The sequence below is a fragment of the Phyllostomus discolor genome, chromosome 2 (assembly GCF_004126475.2).
Source record: "Phyllostomus discolor isolate MPI-MPIP mPhyDis1 chromosome 2, mPhyDis1.pri.v3, whole genome shotgun sequence".
Lineage (NCBI taxonomy): Eukaryota > Metazoa > Chordata > Mammalia > Chiroptera > Phyllostomidae > Phyllostomus > Phyllostomus discolor.
This window is the reverse complement of record NC_040904.2, coordinates 182,599,651-182,619,759: the sequence shown is the minus strand read 5'-3', so window position 1 is coordinate 182,619,759 and position 20,109 is coordinate 182,599,651. Positions and strand designations below refer to the sequence as shown.

The following is a 20,109-nucleotide window of genomic DNA, read 5'->3' as shown; positions in this document are numbered from 1 at the left end:
GTGGGATAAATGTAATACTATAATCAGTAAAACATAATTTTTTAAAAAAGAAACACATTATTTAAAATTCCCCTGATCTTTTTTCATGTTCTCTCAGAAAATGTTTCCTATTTTGTTTTAGCTTCTAAAACAAAACTAATTTTAAACAGTCTTACTTGTGGCTCTATTATTATCCTCATATCTTTACATGATAATCCCATTGGATGAATGATATATACATATATATATATATCAATGTATCTATACTGGTAATACATTATAACAGTTACTGATATTTAAATTAAACATTTTCTGCATGCTTTAATCGTACTCACATTTTAAGTTCTATTTCAGTTGCCCTCCCTTTGGGAATCCCTCCCCAGGATGCCTTACTAAAGATAACCTGTCTGTCCCAATAACACCCAAAGTACTTTATCTGTAACTGTTATAGGACTTTGTATCATAGAGAATGGATATCTGTATTTTATCATACTGTAAGCTACTTGGGTACCATACACCTACCTTATAACTCTTTGTATTACTCACATTTCTTACTTTAGCTATTAATGCATGTTTGTGGAATAAATGGATGACTAAATGTATGTATGTAAATTTATACACATACTTCACTGATCCTACTAGACTCTCATCCACTTGAAGACCCACAGTTTATTCCAGTTGCTGGCACATATAGATATTTAATAAATACCACTGAATTAAAAATGCAACTCTAAATGTTAAGCCATGTAGCTTCTTGAAAAGGGTACCTTGCTTTTGGGTGGTGGGCTGTTTGTGCTCTTGTCTGTGTGAATGCTGGTAGGAGATACAGCAGCACCAAGGTTGCCTTGGGGTATGCCTGGGAGCTTTCCTCCTGGAGACACCTGCATTGCAGCTAGCTGGGCAGCATATAACTGCTGTAGAAGAAAAAGAGAGAGAGAGAGGAAACATAAAAAAGACCATCAGTGATAAAATTAATGCACTCCTCAGAAAGTACCTTATCTGATGTGGTATTTTTCCTATGGGTATTTTTGCTCAGCGCCTTGGATTATTTTAAGAAAAAAAAAAAGCTGTCACCTAAACTTCCATGACTTACTTCAGCATTGGTATGTTCAGAGACTCCAAGCAAATAACACTCATCCATATTTACTTGTTCCCAATGTCTCTGGAAGGCAGGTATATCATTCTTTGGTCCAGACCTCTTTTTGCTTGTATTTTAAATTTCACTCATCATGTTACAAAGAATGTAGTTTCATATACAAAGTAACTGTTATATTCATGTTCAAGTTTGGTAACTTCTTTTTTGACTTGCTGAAATGAGTATCTGTAACAATTTTTTTTTCTGTGATTGTTAGTTGTTTAGACGTTAAAAAAGCTATTAAGAGGGACTGGAAGGAGAGTATTGAAGGACATTATCTGGTCAGTCTACCTACACTGATAAAAATGGAGATATTTATCAGAAGTCCACTTTATTTCATAATATATAAACACAGACAAACCTCAAATTATCTTGAGGATTCAGGTTTTAAGGAACACTGTCTACACCTGTGATTTTTAATCCTTTTCATTCTACGAAGGGAGATCAATTCAAAGAAAGGCACAGGAGAGGAGTGAGCTAGATGTCGAAAAGGGAACACAGGATAATGTGGAGCAATGAGTAGTTTAGAGAGGATGGTAGGAAGGACGATGACCTACTTGCGTGCATGCCCTGGGAAGAATAAAACAGGACTGGATTTGTAGGCTTAGTTCACTTTATAGAAAAGCTTGAAAGACAGTCAAGTGATTTTCAATTTAATATGTAGACAAGAGGAAGCCACTGAATGTTTGAGAGCAATATGCAGGTTGTTTTTAACTAAAGATAAAGCGAGATTATCAGTTATGTGGTTATCAAAATAACTAGTGATAATTTTAGTGATAACTTGAGTTGAAAAGTTACAGTTGTGACAGTGAAGAGGGAAAAATAATTCCAAGTTCTATTAACTGCAGAAAAGAAAAAAGAAGGAGAACAGGGTGAATTGTGTAATGTACATAAAGTCTACATTTCATAGATTTAATTCATTGAAGCATTCACCTATCATACATTCACATTCATGTTATAGTCACTGGATTATCTTCGTGAGGTAGCCAAAACAAATATATGTGCATATATACAAGTATTTTTCCTTTTTTGAAAAAGGAAGAAGTCACATAGAGAAATTTTCTTATACTTTTACAGTGTGCTAGTAAAAATGCTAAGACCATTCCATCATGGGCTTCCCCTAAAATATAGCTCATGAAGTACTTCCTTAAGTATTATGAGCATAATGCACTGTGTCTGTAATATGAGCGGGAACTGTATTCAGCTTAGCCAGACTTACTCCGTGTTTTCTCCGTGGCATGCTCAAGTGCACCAAAGCGCTGCTGGGCTGACAGTGGACCGACAGCTCATTAGCAGCAGGCATCTAGGTGCTGAGCCATAATGATCCAGTGCAGGGCCCAAAAAAGTCTGATGGAATGGTAAAGACCAGATATTTTAACCTGAACTAGTTAGTACAAATAATAATACTAATTAATTTGTATAAATTAATCAATTGCTAATTTGGGAAAAACAGAACAATTGTATTTGGATAGCACAGCTTTTAACCAGTAAAATACAATTGTATCTTCTCATGAAGGTAACATTTTACTCAGACATTCTAAGCTAGTGTTTAGTACTTTTCAGTGCTAGGGGTGGAGAAATTTCATAAAACAGCCTATTTAAACTCTAAGATAGACTGTTTTGTTGATTCCTTGAGATGGTAAATTTCTGCCACTTCTCCCTAATAAGTTATTTTCCCCAAATTGCTAAAAACACAACGTCTCCTATTGGCTACCAGCCTAGTGCTTAATTGCCATCTGGAGCATGTGGCATCAAAGCATTAGAAGGGATGAAAGTATCTATCACTATTTATTCCCTCAAACCATTTATGATTAGTAAACTCCTTGAAGGCAGGGATTATGTCTATTATTTAATGTTTTCTCAGAAAATCTTAGAAGAAAAAAAGAGAAATGAATAAAGGCAGAAATGAACTGCATAAAATAATATTTATTTTTAACAAAACTACACTTTCAGGACATATTTAATATTTAATAATAATCATGTCTATATCAGTTTTAAAATTTGGAAAGAATTTGACATTGTTTTACTATTTGAGGAATTAGAAAAAAAAGGCTTACTGGTGATGTTGATAAAACTCATCATTCATTCATTCACTTCATTTACTTAAAAAGGACAAATAAAATTAATTTTAAAATCTTATCAGCATAAAAACAAAAGATAGTTTAATATACTCATTATATCCATAATCTTAAGTGAATAAATCAATTTGGAATTATGAACAGGAAAAAATGGTAAGATCATTAGAAAAATATCTTTTGAAAAGATGATAAACCAAGACTTCAAGCATACAGATGTTCTTAAATATTTTGGAAAAGACAAATGAGAAATGCTTTATTTCTGATAAATGGATATACATTATTATTGAATCTTAAATATTTATTACTTAGAGAGTAAAGTTATTTAGTAGATGTAAACTATTTGGGGGATCTTTTTTATTGCTTAGGTCAAAGCTTACTTTTCCATTTGAACTGGAATCTATCATCAGGTGTTCCTTTTGTGTGAAAAAAAATTGAATAAAGGCCCAGGTGACAGGACTGACACTCCATTCTGACAATTAACTCAGGAGTCAGCAGCATATGACAGTGGATGGCTTGATCCAAGGGCCTTACCTTCCCCTGCTGCGGGCATAGGCTGAGAGACAGGGACATTCACATTTTAATGAGCAGACAGTGCACAGTAAGTCAGGTCTACCATTCTCCCTTTGTCTTCACCCCCCCTTTTCCCACAGCCCACATGTCTCTTCCCCATGTCGCCAACTTCACACTAGATAGCAGAGCTGGGTACAAAAAGCAATTAAAAAAAACAAAAAAGGACATTAAAAATATGAGTGAAAATATTGTCTTTCCTAAATGTTATATGGTAAAACATACTGATTCTTTAGGAAAATTTGTGAACTTGTACATTGCCATTGTCAGAATGGAGAGTGCTGACAGATTGAAAAACCATTTAATATTGTTTTTGCTGAGTTAATTAAAATTATTTTTATAAGTAGAATCATTTTCTCCAAATGACATTTCATATGCCACACCAATACCTAACACAGAGAGGAAAGAGGTATACTGTAATGATAAATAAATTTTACATATTTTTTTATCCTCACCTGAAGACATTTTTTTTCCATTGCTTTTTAGAGAGAGAAATGGACATAGAGATAGAGATGGAGATGGATGACGGGGGAGAGAGAGACATTGACGTGTGGGAGAAATATTGATTGTTTGCCCTCCTGAACTGTTTGCCCACACTGGGGATTGAACCTGCAACCTGGGTATGTGCCCTGACAGGGAATTGTGGAACATTTTGTTTTGTGGGATAACACTCCAACCAACTGAGCCACACCAGCCAGGGCAAATTTTACAAATTTTTAATTTTTAATCCATGAAACCAACAAGGCTGTTTTTTTTTAAGATTTTATTTATTTATTTTTTAGAGATGGGAGGGAGAAAGAGAGAGAGAGAAACATCAATGTGTGGTTGCTGGGGTCATGGCCTGCAACACAGGCATGTACCCTGACTGGGAATCGAACCTGCCACACTTTGGTTCACAGCCTGCGCTCAATCCACTAAGCTACGCCAGCCAGGGGCGAGGTTGTTTTAATTTAATAACTTAAATAGGTATAGGCCTGGAAGTTCAAGTCTTTTATCAACTTTGGTGATCAAGAAAGCTCTTACTCAGAAATTAGTAGTGACTTCTAAACTGCTGAGTAAGCAAACACATAGAGACCTAAATTTTCAAAAATAACATTAGAGGTAAATAGTGCTAAAATCTCCCTGATTAATATCACCATGAAGTTCAAACACATTCATAGAAATGGTTGGTGATTTTGTTTTTTAAGTGCAATGACTAAATATGGCAACAAAAGTAATATATATTCACTGTGTTAACCACTTAGATTAAAAAATTTTAAATGTGTGCATTGACCTTTATTATGATTTTTAAAATAGGTACACACACGCACTGCTAATTTTATGATATAGGTTAGATGTGATGTGGAAGAAAAGCATTTGTTTGTTTTTTTAAGGGAAAGGAGAAAAAATAACATTTGTAAGGAAAAACTTCAGAAAACAATTTCAAGGCTCTGTAAGTGTTATCTTTATAGCTTAATTTAAACTACTTAATGTAACTTAAATGCGGAGTTTAAAGAGAAACTAATGTACTGGAGAAAATCTTTCAAAACATATCAGTATGTTTCAATGTGAGTAAGTTTGCTTTGCCCATTAGTTTTCACAATATTTCTTCGGAGAAAATTATCAAAGCAACTCCCTAACACTGTTCTTTTTGATGTTTTCAAGTATGCTGTAAAAAAAAAAAAAAGAAAGGATAGGCCTTAAGTTTTACTGGATCCCAGGGCAAAGGTGCACATAGGAACTCACATGCCAAATTTATAAAGAATTACATTTTACAAATCAAGTGTGTTTCATTCTCCCATCTTGACAAATATACCTTCAAAATACCTGCATGCAAAGAAAAACCACAAGATGCCATTTCACAATAGGATGGCTATTATTAAAAAACAAACAAACAAAAAATGAAGGACAAACCACCAGACAATAACAAAAGTTGGCAAAGATGTGGAGAAATTGGAACCCTTGTGTATTGCTGGTGGGAATGTAAAATGTTGCAACTGCTATGGAAAACGGTATGGCAGTTCATCAAAAAATTAAACAGAACTATCATATGACCCAGCAACCCCACTTCTGGGTACATACCCAAAATAATGGAAAGCAGGGACAGGAACAGATATCTGTACACCCACACCGAAAACAACATTTAGTCACCATAGCCAAAAAGTGAAAGAAACTCCATCCATGTCCATCCACAGAATACTAGCACTTGTACCCATCAAGGAATTTACTGGCATGCCAATGTGAGGTCAAAAAGTTGATGACTTTTACTAACCACTAAGGTGACTGATGGAAAAAAAAATGAGGACTAGACAGAGCTGACAGGAAAGACAGAGCTGGGAGGAGATGGTTAGGATTCTCTCCTAGCCTCCTTGGTGATTAGCCCATAGAAGTGAGGTGGGGGCTGGAAGTGTGGAGCATTTTATTTCTCTTGCTGCATCGAGGGCTGTAACATAAACCATGGGAGAAGGTGACTGCAGAAAGGTACCTGGGGAATTTGGTAAGAGTTTTCCCTTCTCCAGTTTCAAGTTCCACCTGGGGAGTCTATCCCAAGGGAGTGAAAGGAGTAGTGGTCTGGGTAAACCAGGGACTATTCAGTCACTTGGAGGGGCAAGTTCAAGTAGGTATACACAACATAGGAGATTCAGGATCTTTTGTATCTGGACACAATTTTTAAGGCAACTTGAGAGCAAGAAATATAAAAAACTGAAAAAGTAAGTAAACTCAGATTTGTCCAGATGGAGGAAGCCATATCAATGGGGCATAATTTAAAAAATGAACAGGTTGGAGCTATTGGAATATAGGAGTTTCAAAAGCAGGTTATGCAGGAAAATGACCTGAGTGGACCAAACCTCCAAAAAGCTGATGATCAGCTGGCATGCAGCCATGAGTTCAAGACCGTGGGAGGACAAGCCACAGGGGAAAAAGAAAAGTTATCAACTTCAGAAAACGACTGCTCTGCCTTCAGAGAAGACAGATGTGCCCCTTGGAAAGCATGTCTGAGGAAATAAGGGGCTCGCTGGTAGGGGCTCCAAGGCAGAAAGTAATGCCATCACGACCCACACCTCCATGTACATATATCACTCCTGGGTGATATTTCTTGGAAAAGCTGGAATGAAATAAAATATTATGTCTGGCTGTGGTACAGTTTTACCATTAAAAAACTGTAGGGTGCCAAGTAGGTACTGGGAATATCAGGGGGCTGTAGGGTGCCAAGTAGGTACTGGGAATATCAGGGGGCTGTAGGGTGCCAAGTAGGTACTGGGAATATCAGGGGGATCGCTTTGTAAAGTATATGATTGTCTAACCATTAGGCTATGCATCTGAAACTAATAATACATTACATTGCATGTAAACTGTAATTTTTTAAAAAAGCTATAGTGAGTACATGCACAAAAGCTATAATGCCATCTTCGTACAGCTACCGTCATCAAATATTAATAATACACAGTCCAACTTTACTATTTTATTCCAAATTCAGTCTCACTCACTGTGAAACTTGGAATACTGAGCTATCAGTTAGGAGCGGAGTGTTGAGAGAGTGAAAATGGCCTCCTGCTAAAAATTAAAGAATACGTTTGACCTTCAATCTGAAGACCTATTTCCCAGGTATGATGCTCTCATGGTGTTTCTGTCACATTACAGATACCAAAGTACATGCATAGGGAACACTTCAAATGTACTGGATTAAAAGGCTTTCTTCATTTTATTACATACCAATAAATCTTGAAAAGCTAGGAAAAAAAACATTTTGACTTTTATAATTGAAGCAGTTCCATAAAGAACCAGATCTATCTGCGAGAGTCATGCAAGGAAACACCAACTGATAGTTTATCTCTCGTTCTCTCCCTCCCTCCCTGTTTTTCTATTCCACAAGCCATCTCCATGTACTGCACAGTAATCCATTACAATATGTTCCAACATCTGCCTCCCCATATGATGTATGACCTATTCGATTGACCCTTTTTATGCCGCTCCAGACTTGCTGTTCATGACTGTGGGAGGAGGAACACTGCATCTATTCCTGAGGTCACCAACCAGTAAATACATCTCCATTTGGCAAGGTAAGAAGGACGCTCACGGCAAAGCTCTTCAAATCTTTACATATCAGTTACTATACTCATATCTCTAATTAGTGTAATTTATGGGGGAATAAAAACACTGCTGAAATTCCTTTCAAAGTAATGATAAGAAGAGAAATGCTTGTTTCCTGGGCGGGTTTGGGGGGAATTCTGTTGTTACCGAATACTCATCATTTAAAACAGGAAAGCGTAATGAGTGCAATGAGGAAGATTTTTAAAGCAAACACTCACCTTTGCCTAAGTTCACAACTGTGAAATTATTGTTCAGTTTATCCCAGTAGGTTGGGGGAGGGGGATAATAGTCTTCACAGCTTTAATAATAGCATTATTTCTCAGTATAAAAATAAATTGTTCATATTAGGTCGGACTATATATTATTTTGCATATTATAAAAATCAGACTCATTTTCAGAATACATGATTCTGGGATTCTTGAAAATATAAGGCATGTGTAAGGGAGAGAAAATAAGAGCCACAATTTTCTCAGTGTTTCGGCAGGGCCAGCCCAGAAGTCTGTGACCCCCGCTTTAGGGATCGCCATAACAACCCTTCTCAGGGGAGAAAACGAAGGCTTGCAGTAGTTCCACAACTTCCCAGAGGTAATCAACTAGTCCTTTCAGAAGTCTAAGTATCCCTGATAGTTCTCTTTTCCAGTCTGTGCCATATAAACTTGCCACAGGGGTAGCCATTTTACTATGTGAACTGGGATTCCCTTACCCACCGGTCAGTGAAAACAGGGATGGTCCCTAAACTCAGAATCAATGATAACTTCCAAGGCCTGAGTTAAGGCTGCAAGAGTAAAGGACTTCTTTTTTTTTATTATTTATTTTTTAATTTCAATCATTGTTCAAGTACAGTTTTCTCCCCCCTACTCCCGTTCCAGCCCCTCCACCCAACCCTCCCCCCTTCCCCCCGCATAGGACTTCTTGAATCAGCTGACTGAACTCCACTCCCCCTGAAGAAAGCACAGAGCCCTTCGAGACTTTTTGCCTTACGTCTTCTGTGTTACTGCTAGTGCTAACAGACACCGCCTACGATGGGTTAAAATGAAAACAACTTCTTCCAATGGATTTCCCCCTTTTTTTCACATTTTTCCCTGTAAACTTTTAAGATTAAGAACACATTGCATAGTAACATTAGTATTGAATATTTGAGTACATAAATTAAGAAAAATTAATCTAAGTTTCAAGAGAAATATGGACACAGAATAAGAACAACAGCAGCAAAAAGGACCATGACAGCTAACATCGAACGAGATGCTGACTGTGGGTCAGGTCTGTGCCACACCTGACATGGTATCAGCCTTCTCAACAACCCTAGAAAATAGATACTATTCTTATTTTGCGGAGGAGGAGGACACTGAAGAAGAAAGAGAGTAAAAATCATTTATTCACATGATTTTTTGACTTCAGGTCAAAGAGTTGGATAAGCCTGGGGAGGGCAGTTCTAACAATACATCTGATAAAAACTACACTATTGCAGATTTTGGGCAGGAAGTGACAAGTATTCCAGAGGATGCTCTTCCCAGCATTTTCATCCTCCTTCTTCCCCTTGGCTATTGTCGGTTAAAAAAAAAATGTTTCCGTGTGGTTTTCTTCTTAATTCATAGTGTTGTAAGAACACGTAAGACAGAGCTATAATGTGCCTAGGCAAATGAGGAAAGGCTTCCCTATAAATACAATTAGTTCAAGTAAAAGTAACTGCACACACGGGGCAGGAGAAAGTACTGACAGAACATCCTTGTGGTGGCAGAGAACAGGACAAGCACAGGGCATTGGAAGGAGGCCAGCGAGCTTCCGCGGTGGGGGAGGGGGATGGCTGGAAAGGTAGATGGGAACCTCTAACAGCTTAAGAAGAGGGATGACATAATTAGATCTGCATTTCCAGATTAGTCTAGACGTAATATGGAGATTGAAAGGGTTTGGTTCACCTACAACCTGCTTTCAACTGGAATAGCATCTATCTAATCACTTTTTCTTACGTGATTAGCATCAATTGTAGAATAAATCTGGATATATCATTTTTAACATTCTGAGTCTCATTCTTATTTGAATATTTGTTCTTTCCTGTATAATTCACACTAATAACTTAATCATATCTTTTAAAAAATCTGTATTTGGATACAATGCATAGTCACTAAAGTTGGTTTTTATAGAACATTTAAATAGAATAAGACAGAGATATTAAAAAGGAGCCATTTGCACAACCCAAGTCACACATTACTCTTAAATAAATTAAAATAGCAAAATGCACTCTGGTAGCACCTTGCATTTACAATGTGTTTTGACTTTCATTAGCTCCTTCGATCACAACAGGCGTCTTTTTCAATCGCACAGAACACCTTTTTCATACATCATCCAAATCGTCCAGAGACATAATCAGCAATAGTGACTTCTGCTTTTCTGTTTCAAATTGACTGATTCACTTAAAATTTCTTTATGAGCACCTATTATATGCTAAGGACTGTTTTAGACACTTACAACCTATTAATGAAAAGAGATCTCTTCCTTAATGAAAGGATTTTTAATGTTTTTTTCCCCAAGTGACTTGCAAGACTTTAATCTTTCATTCTATCTTTCTAGTAGCTATCTAATATCTCCATGTGACACTATGTATTACTTATAATTATTGTGAGAGGGATTTATATAGCCATGTTTTTAACATCTGTCAGTGAATATTGTTCTTAAAAGAACTAAAGTCATTCTTAAAAGTGCATGATTGAGAGGTACATGCTTCAGCATGGATAAACCTTGAAAACACCATGCTAAGTAAAATAAGTCAGACACAAAAGGACAAATATTGTATGATTCCACTTATGTGAGGTGCCTAGAATCAGTAAAGTCATAGAGACAGAAAGTGGAAGAGAAATTCTGAGGGAAGGTGGGATGGGGAATGGAGATAGTATTTATGGGTACAGAATTTTCATTGAGAATGAGTACAAAGTTCTGGAAACACTGTAAATGGATTTTAAAGCTACTGAATTGTACATTTAATAATGTTTAAGACCGTTAAAGCCTTAAAGTGGTTAAAATTATGAATTTATTGTTATGTATACTTCATCACAGTAAAACTGTATATGATTAAGAGAAAAACAGAAAAACATCAGAGAGCAGGCTGACAGCTCTTGGGGTTGGGGTTGGGGTTGGGGGTGGTGGGATCAAGCCAGAAAGAGAAAGAGCTCATGGACATGGACAACAGTGTGGGGATTGTGGCAGGGAGGGTGTGGGTGGACGTGGAAGAGGGTATGGGGAGGATAAATAGTAATGGAAAAAATATAATAAAAATAAACTTTTCCCCCCAAAAGAACAACCTCACTGTTTTTCAGTACCATATTAAGCTTTATTTTTTTAAACAATTTTTCTCCTAATTTGCTTCCATGTGTTGGATCATTTTGTAAATTAATTCAAGGGACCAGTTTTAAAGGGAGAAAGAAGTTCTGTTATTTTAAGTTAAAAACAAGGTTGGAAATATTAGAGTCTTAAAAACAATTATTAAAAGTCACCCCAGGCTTTGGAAACACACACAAATATAAACAAGGTACCTGATTCTAAATCAACCAAATCAAGTAATGCCCATTTCAAATTAAAGGTGGCTTTGACACACATGCTACAAGATCGTGTCAACCCTTCACTGACTTTGCAAAAGCATGCATTTTCTGGTCCTACTGTAAAAGGTAGTTCCCTCTTCACTTCCCTTGCTACACCAAAGCTAGCTTCTTTTTCATATTCACATGACTGTTTATGAGCTCAATCCTGTTTCAGCTGTCACTCTTTACATCAAGGAAAGATAGATGGGACACACCAACCCCAACCTAAATGACCTTTGGATGTGACAAGAGTTTTAGGTCAGCCTTGCTAAATGGAGGCCTTGGTGTATCGAGACATGCCTTGGGGTGAAATTTACAGTGAATTTATTATCTCCCAATGCCCTTTGGACTGCTTCCCACCATCAAACACCATGGCAGCACTTGGAACAGGAAGAAATACATTAACTGGAATCTGATCGTTTTAAAAGGTTACAGCTGCCCAAATATAATTTAATTTCATACTTGCCCTTTGAGGGTTTGGTGTATATTTTCATTTTATGACTGCAATGATAAAGCTCTTAAGATTCCAGGCAATAAAAAGAGAAAAGTATTTTAAGGGTTAGAAGTCTATTCAGTTCATACTCAATGAGTGAAGTGACAAATTAGCTTTAAAAAAATCTTAACATTTCTCTCTCTTTTTTTATTTGGATCATCTCTTATTCCTCTCCTGACCCTATACTTCAATATTTGGTTGAAATCAGTATGTAAACACCAACTTCTGATCTTTGTCAGTTTGAAAATAAAAAGGATGATTAAAAAAAAAGATCAAGTCAATCTGATTTAAAGCAAAAATATATTAGTGGTGACTACACATATTTTCAGTAGCATTTCCTTTCACATAATCAGGACTTACCCATTAAAGTATATCAACGCCAAATTGACTTACTATTGATCATGTACTTTTCTGGTCTATCCACTTCCACAAACTAATGAAAGGTTGACAAAGTCTTCTATAAAGGCCACACCATGACCTCATCAAATTAATTAGTAAACGTTGTTATTATTATTTTATATTTAGGAAACAAAAGATATGGTGTTATTAATGCCAAAGAAATAATCAGGAAAAAAAGCAGACCAAAAATTCAGATAAAACCACCCATAGTTTATTTTAGACATTACAACAAAACAAAAAGCCCGAAACCAACTTTTGCTCTTTCCCTTTAACTCAATATTTTACCAGTGACTCAACATATCTTTAAATACCAATCCAATAGAGTTTGAGGCAACACAATACTTTGGATTTACTGTGAGTAATAAGAAAAGCCACTTAGTGAAACTTTTAACCCATACAGGTCAAATGCGGCTTTAAGTTGTACATGTGTGCACACATATCCATTCATTCATCACTCATTAACTTAACTAATGAGTATTTCTTGAACGATATTGAGCTAGTTCCAATGAAGTTTATACTTTAAAAATATTTTAGATTTTTAAGAGAGTACTCCTAACATATGAACAGCAACATATACAAGTAATGAGCATTTTAAGTATTATAAAACTTAAATATATAGGAGAATTATAAATATTAACTACATATGTTATTAGCAAGTTTTAATTTCATGTTGACATATCACTGTTTTAAAAGTATTTTACACAGTATTTAATCTGCATAACAACCTTATCGGGCAGGCATTAATATCCACATTTATAAGTTGTGAAAATGTAGGCTTGCAAGGTTAAGGAGCCTTCCCTAGGTAGCAAATCTAGTGGTCTGCTTAGACTCCAATGCTCTGGATCAGGGTATCCAACCCATGGCCCACGGGTTGTGTGTGGTCCAGGCAAGGAATGTGGCCCAACACAAAATTGAAAATTTATTTAAAACCTCTTTTTGCTCATCAGTTTTCGTTACTGTTTGTGTACTTAATGTGTGGCCCAAGACAACTCTTCTTCTTCCAGTGTGGCCCATAGACGCCAAAAGGCTGGACAGCCCTGCATGATAATGGGAGATAGTACTCACTCTTTACTCCTTCATTTTCCCATTCCTCTTTCAGTCAACACACACACAGAAAGAATCTTACTTCAACACCTCGGACTTAAACATTTTGACCTCCCTTGACAAGAAAAATATCAGGAAGAGTGGAATTTGATAACATTGTAGATTATGAATATTTTTAAAACCCTACAAAATTTAGACTTGATATTTCTATATTTCTAACATGTCCACATGGATTTAAAGAATGAGTAGCAAATGGTGTGAGTGTGCAGGAGAGCAGATAGCTGGGGATCGCCACCCACCATTTGAGATGATAGGAGTATAAAGCAATGAGAGTAGGCTATTCAATAAAGTAAGTGAAAGCAATTCTTTCCATTTCAGTTGATGCTACGAGACCAATTGTGCAGTACTTTCTCAGTATAAAAATAATGAGCTGTACTTCCACCTCTATGTTTTTCCTTTCCAGGAGAACTCACACTTCTTTCAAGTACAGTCTGAGAACATCCCAATTCTAACTGGACAGTGGATACAAAGAGGACTGATATGGTTTTATGGTCTAAAGGACTGCCTCTACCACTGATGTTTTCATGGCATTATTTGATTTTATTAATAGAGAAGATAAATTATGGATGTTATCAATGCTATTTAGATAAAAAAAAGTAGGGGGGAGCCAGATATATTTTCCACTCTCTGACATTTGGTACTCCCAATTCTAACTCTCAACTCATCTGCTCATGTCTAGTTATTGGTGTAAACGTTTAGCCAACAGCAAGTACTTCTAAAGGAGGTGGTTACTCTATTTTCACAATTGTGGGAAAATTTTAAAAAATTAGCCAGAAGCCCAGAACTTTGATAAACAAGAAAAAGGAGAAAATAATTAGAGAAAAGAGGCATGGTAAAAAGAGGTAGAGAAGGATTAACATAAGAGGGTAGATAAAAAAACAAACACAGAAATCAAAGTTAAGTGAAGAAAAAGAAGAAAAGGAAGATATAAAAGTGAAAAAGTGAGAGGGAAATATTTTCAAGAAATAATAGAAAGGGAGAATTTTTTTTTGCAATAGGTTCCTATTTTAAAATCTTTAGCAGCCTTAATGTCCAAAAAGTTTATAGTTCCTAAACAGTTGGCTGTGTGATTCAAAATTATAGAGCACTCAGATTACTGCTGTAAAGGCATTCCTAGAGCAGAGCATTATTTATTTCCAGACTGTCCTTCCTTTCCTTGTTGTTATGTAGTTTATTGGGTAATCTAGCACTTGTCCGACCTGCTCATCTTCTTTTTCATCCCATGGAGATGTAATGGGAATAATTAAAACTTTCTAATTGAATATTCAGAGTTAGCTCGACTATTTTTGACTATTTTTAAATCTATAAAGTGTTTCTTTTGAATGCCTTAGATCAGTAGTTGCCTCGTCCCCCGTCTCTCTTGCTTTCCTTGACAGCACATGCATAAATGTTTTCATGAATCAGAGAAGTCCACTTGTAAGTTGTAAAGGTTCCTCCTGGCTACTTTTATCAGTGCGTCTTTTGCTTCACTTTTTCCCTTCCTCCATGATATATAAGTAGGGCAGCTATACTTATATGAATTTTTAAAACACGAAAACCTGTGTACTGGCCAGGTTAAATGACTTGAGATCAGACACATGCATCACTTCAGAGACAGGTTGAGACTAGAACCCTTATTTGTTAAGCTGCATTTGTTGACCTATTTGGGAGGTTAGAGGGATCTCGATAGTTAGGCCAACTCCTTTGGCTACCTTTATTATGCTCTACCTATCCATCTTGCTGGAAAACTCTCCTTAGTGTAACAAAACACTGCAACTTTCCAATAACACATGGCTTTTTCTGCAAACGGAAAAGTTTGCTCCTTTCATAAATATTCCTTAATGTCATAAAAGCAAAGATGTTCCAGTAACTCTTATGGAATGAAAAAAGATGGAGAAATTGTTTACTTTTAGGAAGACTTGAAACAGATTGCTTTGTGTAATCTTACATGTAGAACAAAGATTTTTATAATGAAAAGATATTTTATTTTCATAAAGATTTTCTGCGTGCCTTAAATGTGGGGGCATGGCTCCCAAAGGAGGTGTACAGCTCAGACTTGAATTAGATGGGTGCCATATACCTTTTTGGGTGCCATATTCCATTTGCCATATACCTTTGTACTACATGACATAGTTGTTATACTCTAGAAAATTATTTGCTAAATTGATATATGGAAGAGTTTGCTAGGCTCATTTCTGATAGTGGGAAATCCCTGAATCCAGGAGAAAATAATGAGGGTGATTGTAGCAGCTAATGATGTCTGAATACTTCTGCTAGACTAAGCATTTTGTATATATGATCTCATCTAATCTTCGAAGTAGCTTTATCATGTAGGAACAATATTATCCCATTTTACAGGTGAAGAAACAGACCAAGAGGTATTCAGTATCTTGACCAAAGACACACACAAGTAAGGTCTCTTATCACAAAGCTCAAGCTCATAACACATTATACTATACATAAAACACATACATACATAAGTACTTATAGTATACAGAAGTACATTTAAATAGTACTTATTTTATAAGATTTATTTTAACATTTTAAAATGTTTAAAACTTAAGGAACATCCTTTCAAGGGACAAAAAGCTTGTCATCTAAATCTTCTAACTGGCTGCTGTACCAGTATACCAGTATATTACTAAGTGGTTAGTTACAAGGCAAAGATATAACCTATGAAAATTAGGTATTTTATGGTTTCATATCATAGTTAATGCTAGCTTCTGTCTAAGGTGAAACTAAAATAACCAAATTTAAAATTGCTCTGGAGGTAAACCAGCTTCAAGATGAGGATAAAAATGAAGAACATTTAAGGGCCTTTGTGTTTCATTGCTTAGTTACATGTCTTGGCCAATCTATATACTCACCAAATGTTTTAGCTATACTCTTTCTAATAATTCAACATTTCTTTAAAACAAAATAACTAAATTCAGCAGAAAACTACTCATATGAAAAATACTTGGGGCACACATTGGAAGTAGTAGGAGTTGTAGAGCATAGTATACCCACATTTCAGGTGGAAACATCTTAAAGCACCTACAACAGACAGAGGCTCCACACTTTGAGTAATTCTACCTTATCCCCAAGTGGAAGTCACTGTGATTCAAACTATCACTATTCCCTTTTTCATTCGATGCTAAAGAAGTCCTACAGTAATGGGGAGAGCAAGAGGGCATTGTTGTGTGTTGGAGGCATTAATTATGCAAGTCCAATGCTCATCGCCTCAGACCGTTTGGGAGCATACTTTGACTCTGTTCCTCCAGTCCTTCCCGTCTACTTTCTTTGTCCAAGAAGTTGGGTAAGAAAAGAGAGTCTGGCCTTAAGGGAAAGGTCAGGATTAAGAAAATGGAATAATTAAGAGTTTGTTTCCCTCTTACCCTTTATTTTTATGCCCTCAGTTTGGCAAGTCAGTACTGAGAAACTTCCACAGGAAACAGTAAATTTGAAATATGCTGGGCTGGCTTAAGCTCTTTATCTGAAGGAATCGAACAGGGCTCTATTTTCAACTCTCATGAAGACACTTGCCAACCAAACACAACTCAAAATTGTAATGTGGTTTTCTCTCCTTGGTCTTTCTCTTAGAACAGTTCATTCATGACTGCGAAATCTTATCTGCATGATTATATAATGATCTTTGAATACTATCTTTCTTCTAAGAAGCAAATGAAATATCAAGAAGACTTGTGATGTAAACAATCTCACTTTGAACCTTCTATGAACAAATAGATATGAAACAGCACGCTTCTCTGTTGTTTTGTTTTCTGAATTCCTTGATCTTTCAATAGCTTCTCACAAAAGAATTAATTCACAGAGCACAATCACTGAACTCAGCAAAATGAAAGCAATTCAGAAGGTTGCCATTGTTACTAATATGCAAATCCTACCCATTATTTTATTCATCCTTAATTTAATAGTCTAAATGCAAAAATAGCAATTTTTCTCCTTTCATTTTACCCAAAATAACTTAAAAATAACATATAAATATATGCATTTATTTTTAAAGATATCATGTTAAAATGGGGAAAAGCTAGATTTAGTTTTCAGTTACGAGGATTCCAGGCACATTTCTGTTACTGTCTGATTTAGGTCACTGCTTAGAGTCTAAATTGTCTCATCAATAAAACTAAGGAGTTGGAATAGAAGAAGGGTTTTTAAATTTTGTTTTAGCAGCAGAATCTTTAATTCAAACAATCTTAGCCAATAGAAATCAATCTATAAAACATATAAATGAATAGTACTGTTTGGGGTGCTTAACGGCCCTGGACTTCTTTAAATAGTTTGGAGCAACTGTTTTCAACAGTCTCTAAGTTCGTTTCCATTTCAGATATTCTTGTAAGAACAGGAAGTTGTAAGACTTTCTTCAATTCTATCCCATATTCACCCTCAATACATCCTCTTTAATTTCAAGCTTCTCTGTGACACCAAGTATTCTTAAGTGACTCATCTGCATCCTTATGATGCTAAGCTTAATAGCTTACAAAGAATATTTGCTGAGTAAATAAAACTCCAGGATACTATGGAGTTTGTTGAAATAATCTGCTTCCACATTTCAGTTTGAAACCATAGGAACTACTTCTTCAAATTCCTTTCAGGAATTTACTTCCGTAATGCAAGTTTACAAATTTTCTCAGATTTCTATGAGAAATAGTTTCACTGTATACAATAGAGTAGAATAAGGTCTATGTCCTTAGTATCATTCTATTAACATATCTTAAAAAAGAGCAAGATTTGAAGGGTTATACCAGAAAATCTTATATTATTTATTTTAAAATATGTACATTACATGAGAAAACATCTGTGTGAATAACATTTTAAATTGTATAAAGTATTTATTTAGAATAAATTGCAGGCAGCTTATAGAGACAATTCATTTACATTATACCCATGGAAAAATAGGACTCAACAGGAGGCATTATTTTTATGTTATAGATATAAATATTGAGATAAAGAATGAACATCAGCAAAATATAGAACACTATACCCCAGATAACTACATAGTCAGGGTTTTTTTTTGTTTTTTTTTGAAAAGTAAACTCATTATCTCCCATAGATTCCTGTGATGGGCCTTAAAATTATGCCACAGAGGGGAATAAAATTATTTCCTCATAAGTAAGATGATATGCCTCTATTTTACTAACTTGCTTTAGATGTTGCTCTGAAAAGTAAATCCACAGAAAAAAGATCTACTAAGTTGCAGTCTGAAAGACTTCCTTTAAGCAATAAAAAACAGTTTTAATACCAGTTAGTACCAGTTATTAACTAACTAATAATTCCAAGCATTTATTATTACCTAGCATATAATATTTGGTAAATGGCAATTTACTCTTTTATTGCTCTAAGCACTTTCTGTATATTATCTCATTTAAACCTCACAATACCAATTATACCCACATTTTACAAAGAAGCAAACTAAGGCATGGAGAGGTTAGGTAACTTGCCTTAAGTCAGAACTAGTAAATAGCAGAACTATGATCTTAAGGTTAAACAATTAGGTTATAATGACTCTCGCTAATAGTGAGCCTTAAAATATTGATCTAAAGATAATGCCTTAATAGAATAAAAACTTTTACTTTAGTCTTTATGTTATCTTCTCTCTAATTATCCCCTGCTGAGAGACTAAATTTTTCTGTATATAATCAATTAACTACAAAGAAGTCTGTCCTGTGTTCACTAGTTGCAGTAATGCAATTTACATGTTCCAGTTGCACACTTTGAGATTTAGCCATAAAAACAATGGATACTATTCAACAGCTTTCTAAAACCCAGCACTTGTTTCTCTTGTCTTCATCTGGGCTCTCTGGGCTCAAGATTCTTATTGGTCCTGTTAAGGTGATAATTTTACTTATGTACAATTTTTCTACTAAGGTGGAATTCATCTTCATAAAACACTCCTTGGATAAATTAAAGGATACAGGTAATATAAACTACATGGACAATTAAGTTGAAGAAAAATTGTAATGTCAATACAATCTGTAAATCTGAAGAATATTAGTTGTTCTCTTTTTACATATAGCTAAGATTAGAATATTAAGTAGTTCTGTTTCTCCTGATAAAATAAAAAACTGCGTACTTTTAACAGTTCAATAAATTGGTATTGTTCCTAGCATTGCATCTACTGTTGGCCTTGAGCCTAGCCATGCTTTGATGTACGATAATTGGCCCAGAGACATTTTAGGGTAACCTAAGCACGTTTTGATTAAGAGAAGACAGAATGCCATCAAGAAATTGGCATGGCCTTGTGACCAGAAATCCTGGCACTGACAAATATTCATATTACCTCAGTGTACAACACAATCGAACTTCAAATATAATTTTAGAATTTACCATTTATTTGATTGGTCATTACAATAAAAATGTGTACTGTGGAAGAAAGAGCACACGTGGACTGATGTTTCCATTAGCATGTATCGAGACACTATAAAGCAGCTGGAAACAAACAAATACAGAAATAGCATGAAAAAGACACCACTTGTACTGTCTCCATTGTCCAAATGTCAAACAGCTCCCGGGAACCCTGGGGGTGGTAATAGCTATGGATGTAGCTCCTACCAGGTCCTTCCTTAAAGGAGATTCTTGAACGCGGCTGGGGTCTGACTCTACCCCATATGGGCTTAGAAAAGTCAGAGAAAATGTTGGCTGCACTTTTTCAGGCCTATTTGCATATGTTCTTTAGTATGCAGAATGTTTCTGTATATAATTTAATTGTTGTTGGGTTTTTTGCCTCTATTAATA

At 35.6% G+C, this 20,109-nt stretch overlaps 1 protein-coding gene across 9 annotated transcripts in view; it reads right to left on the bottom strand.

The window, feature by feature from the left end:
• SOX5 (SRY-box transcription factor 5) overlaps positions 1-20,109 on the bottom strand; it is a 931,891-nt gene that overhangs the window by 75,970 nt on the left and 835,812 nt on the right. For all 9 annotated transcript variants that reach the window (XM_036017301.1, XM_036017302.1, XM_028531943.2 and 6 more), the window contains one exon: positions 747-893. In XM_036017301.1, coding sequence (XP_035873194.1) covers positions 747-893 — 147 coding nt within the window. The remainder of the gene's footprint in view (positions 1-746; positions 894-20,109) is intronic.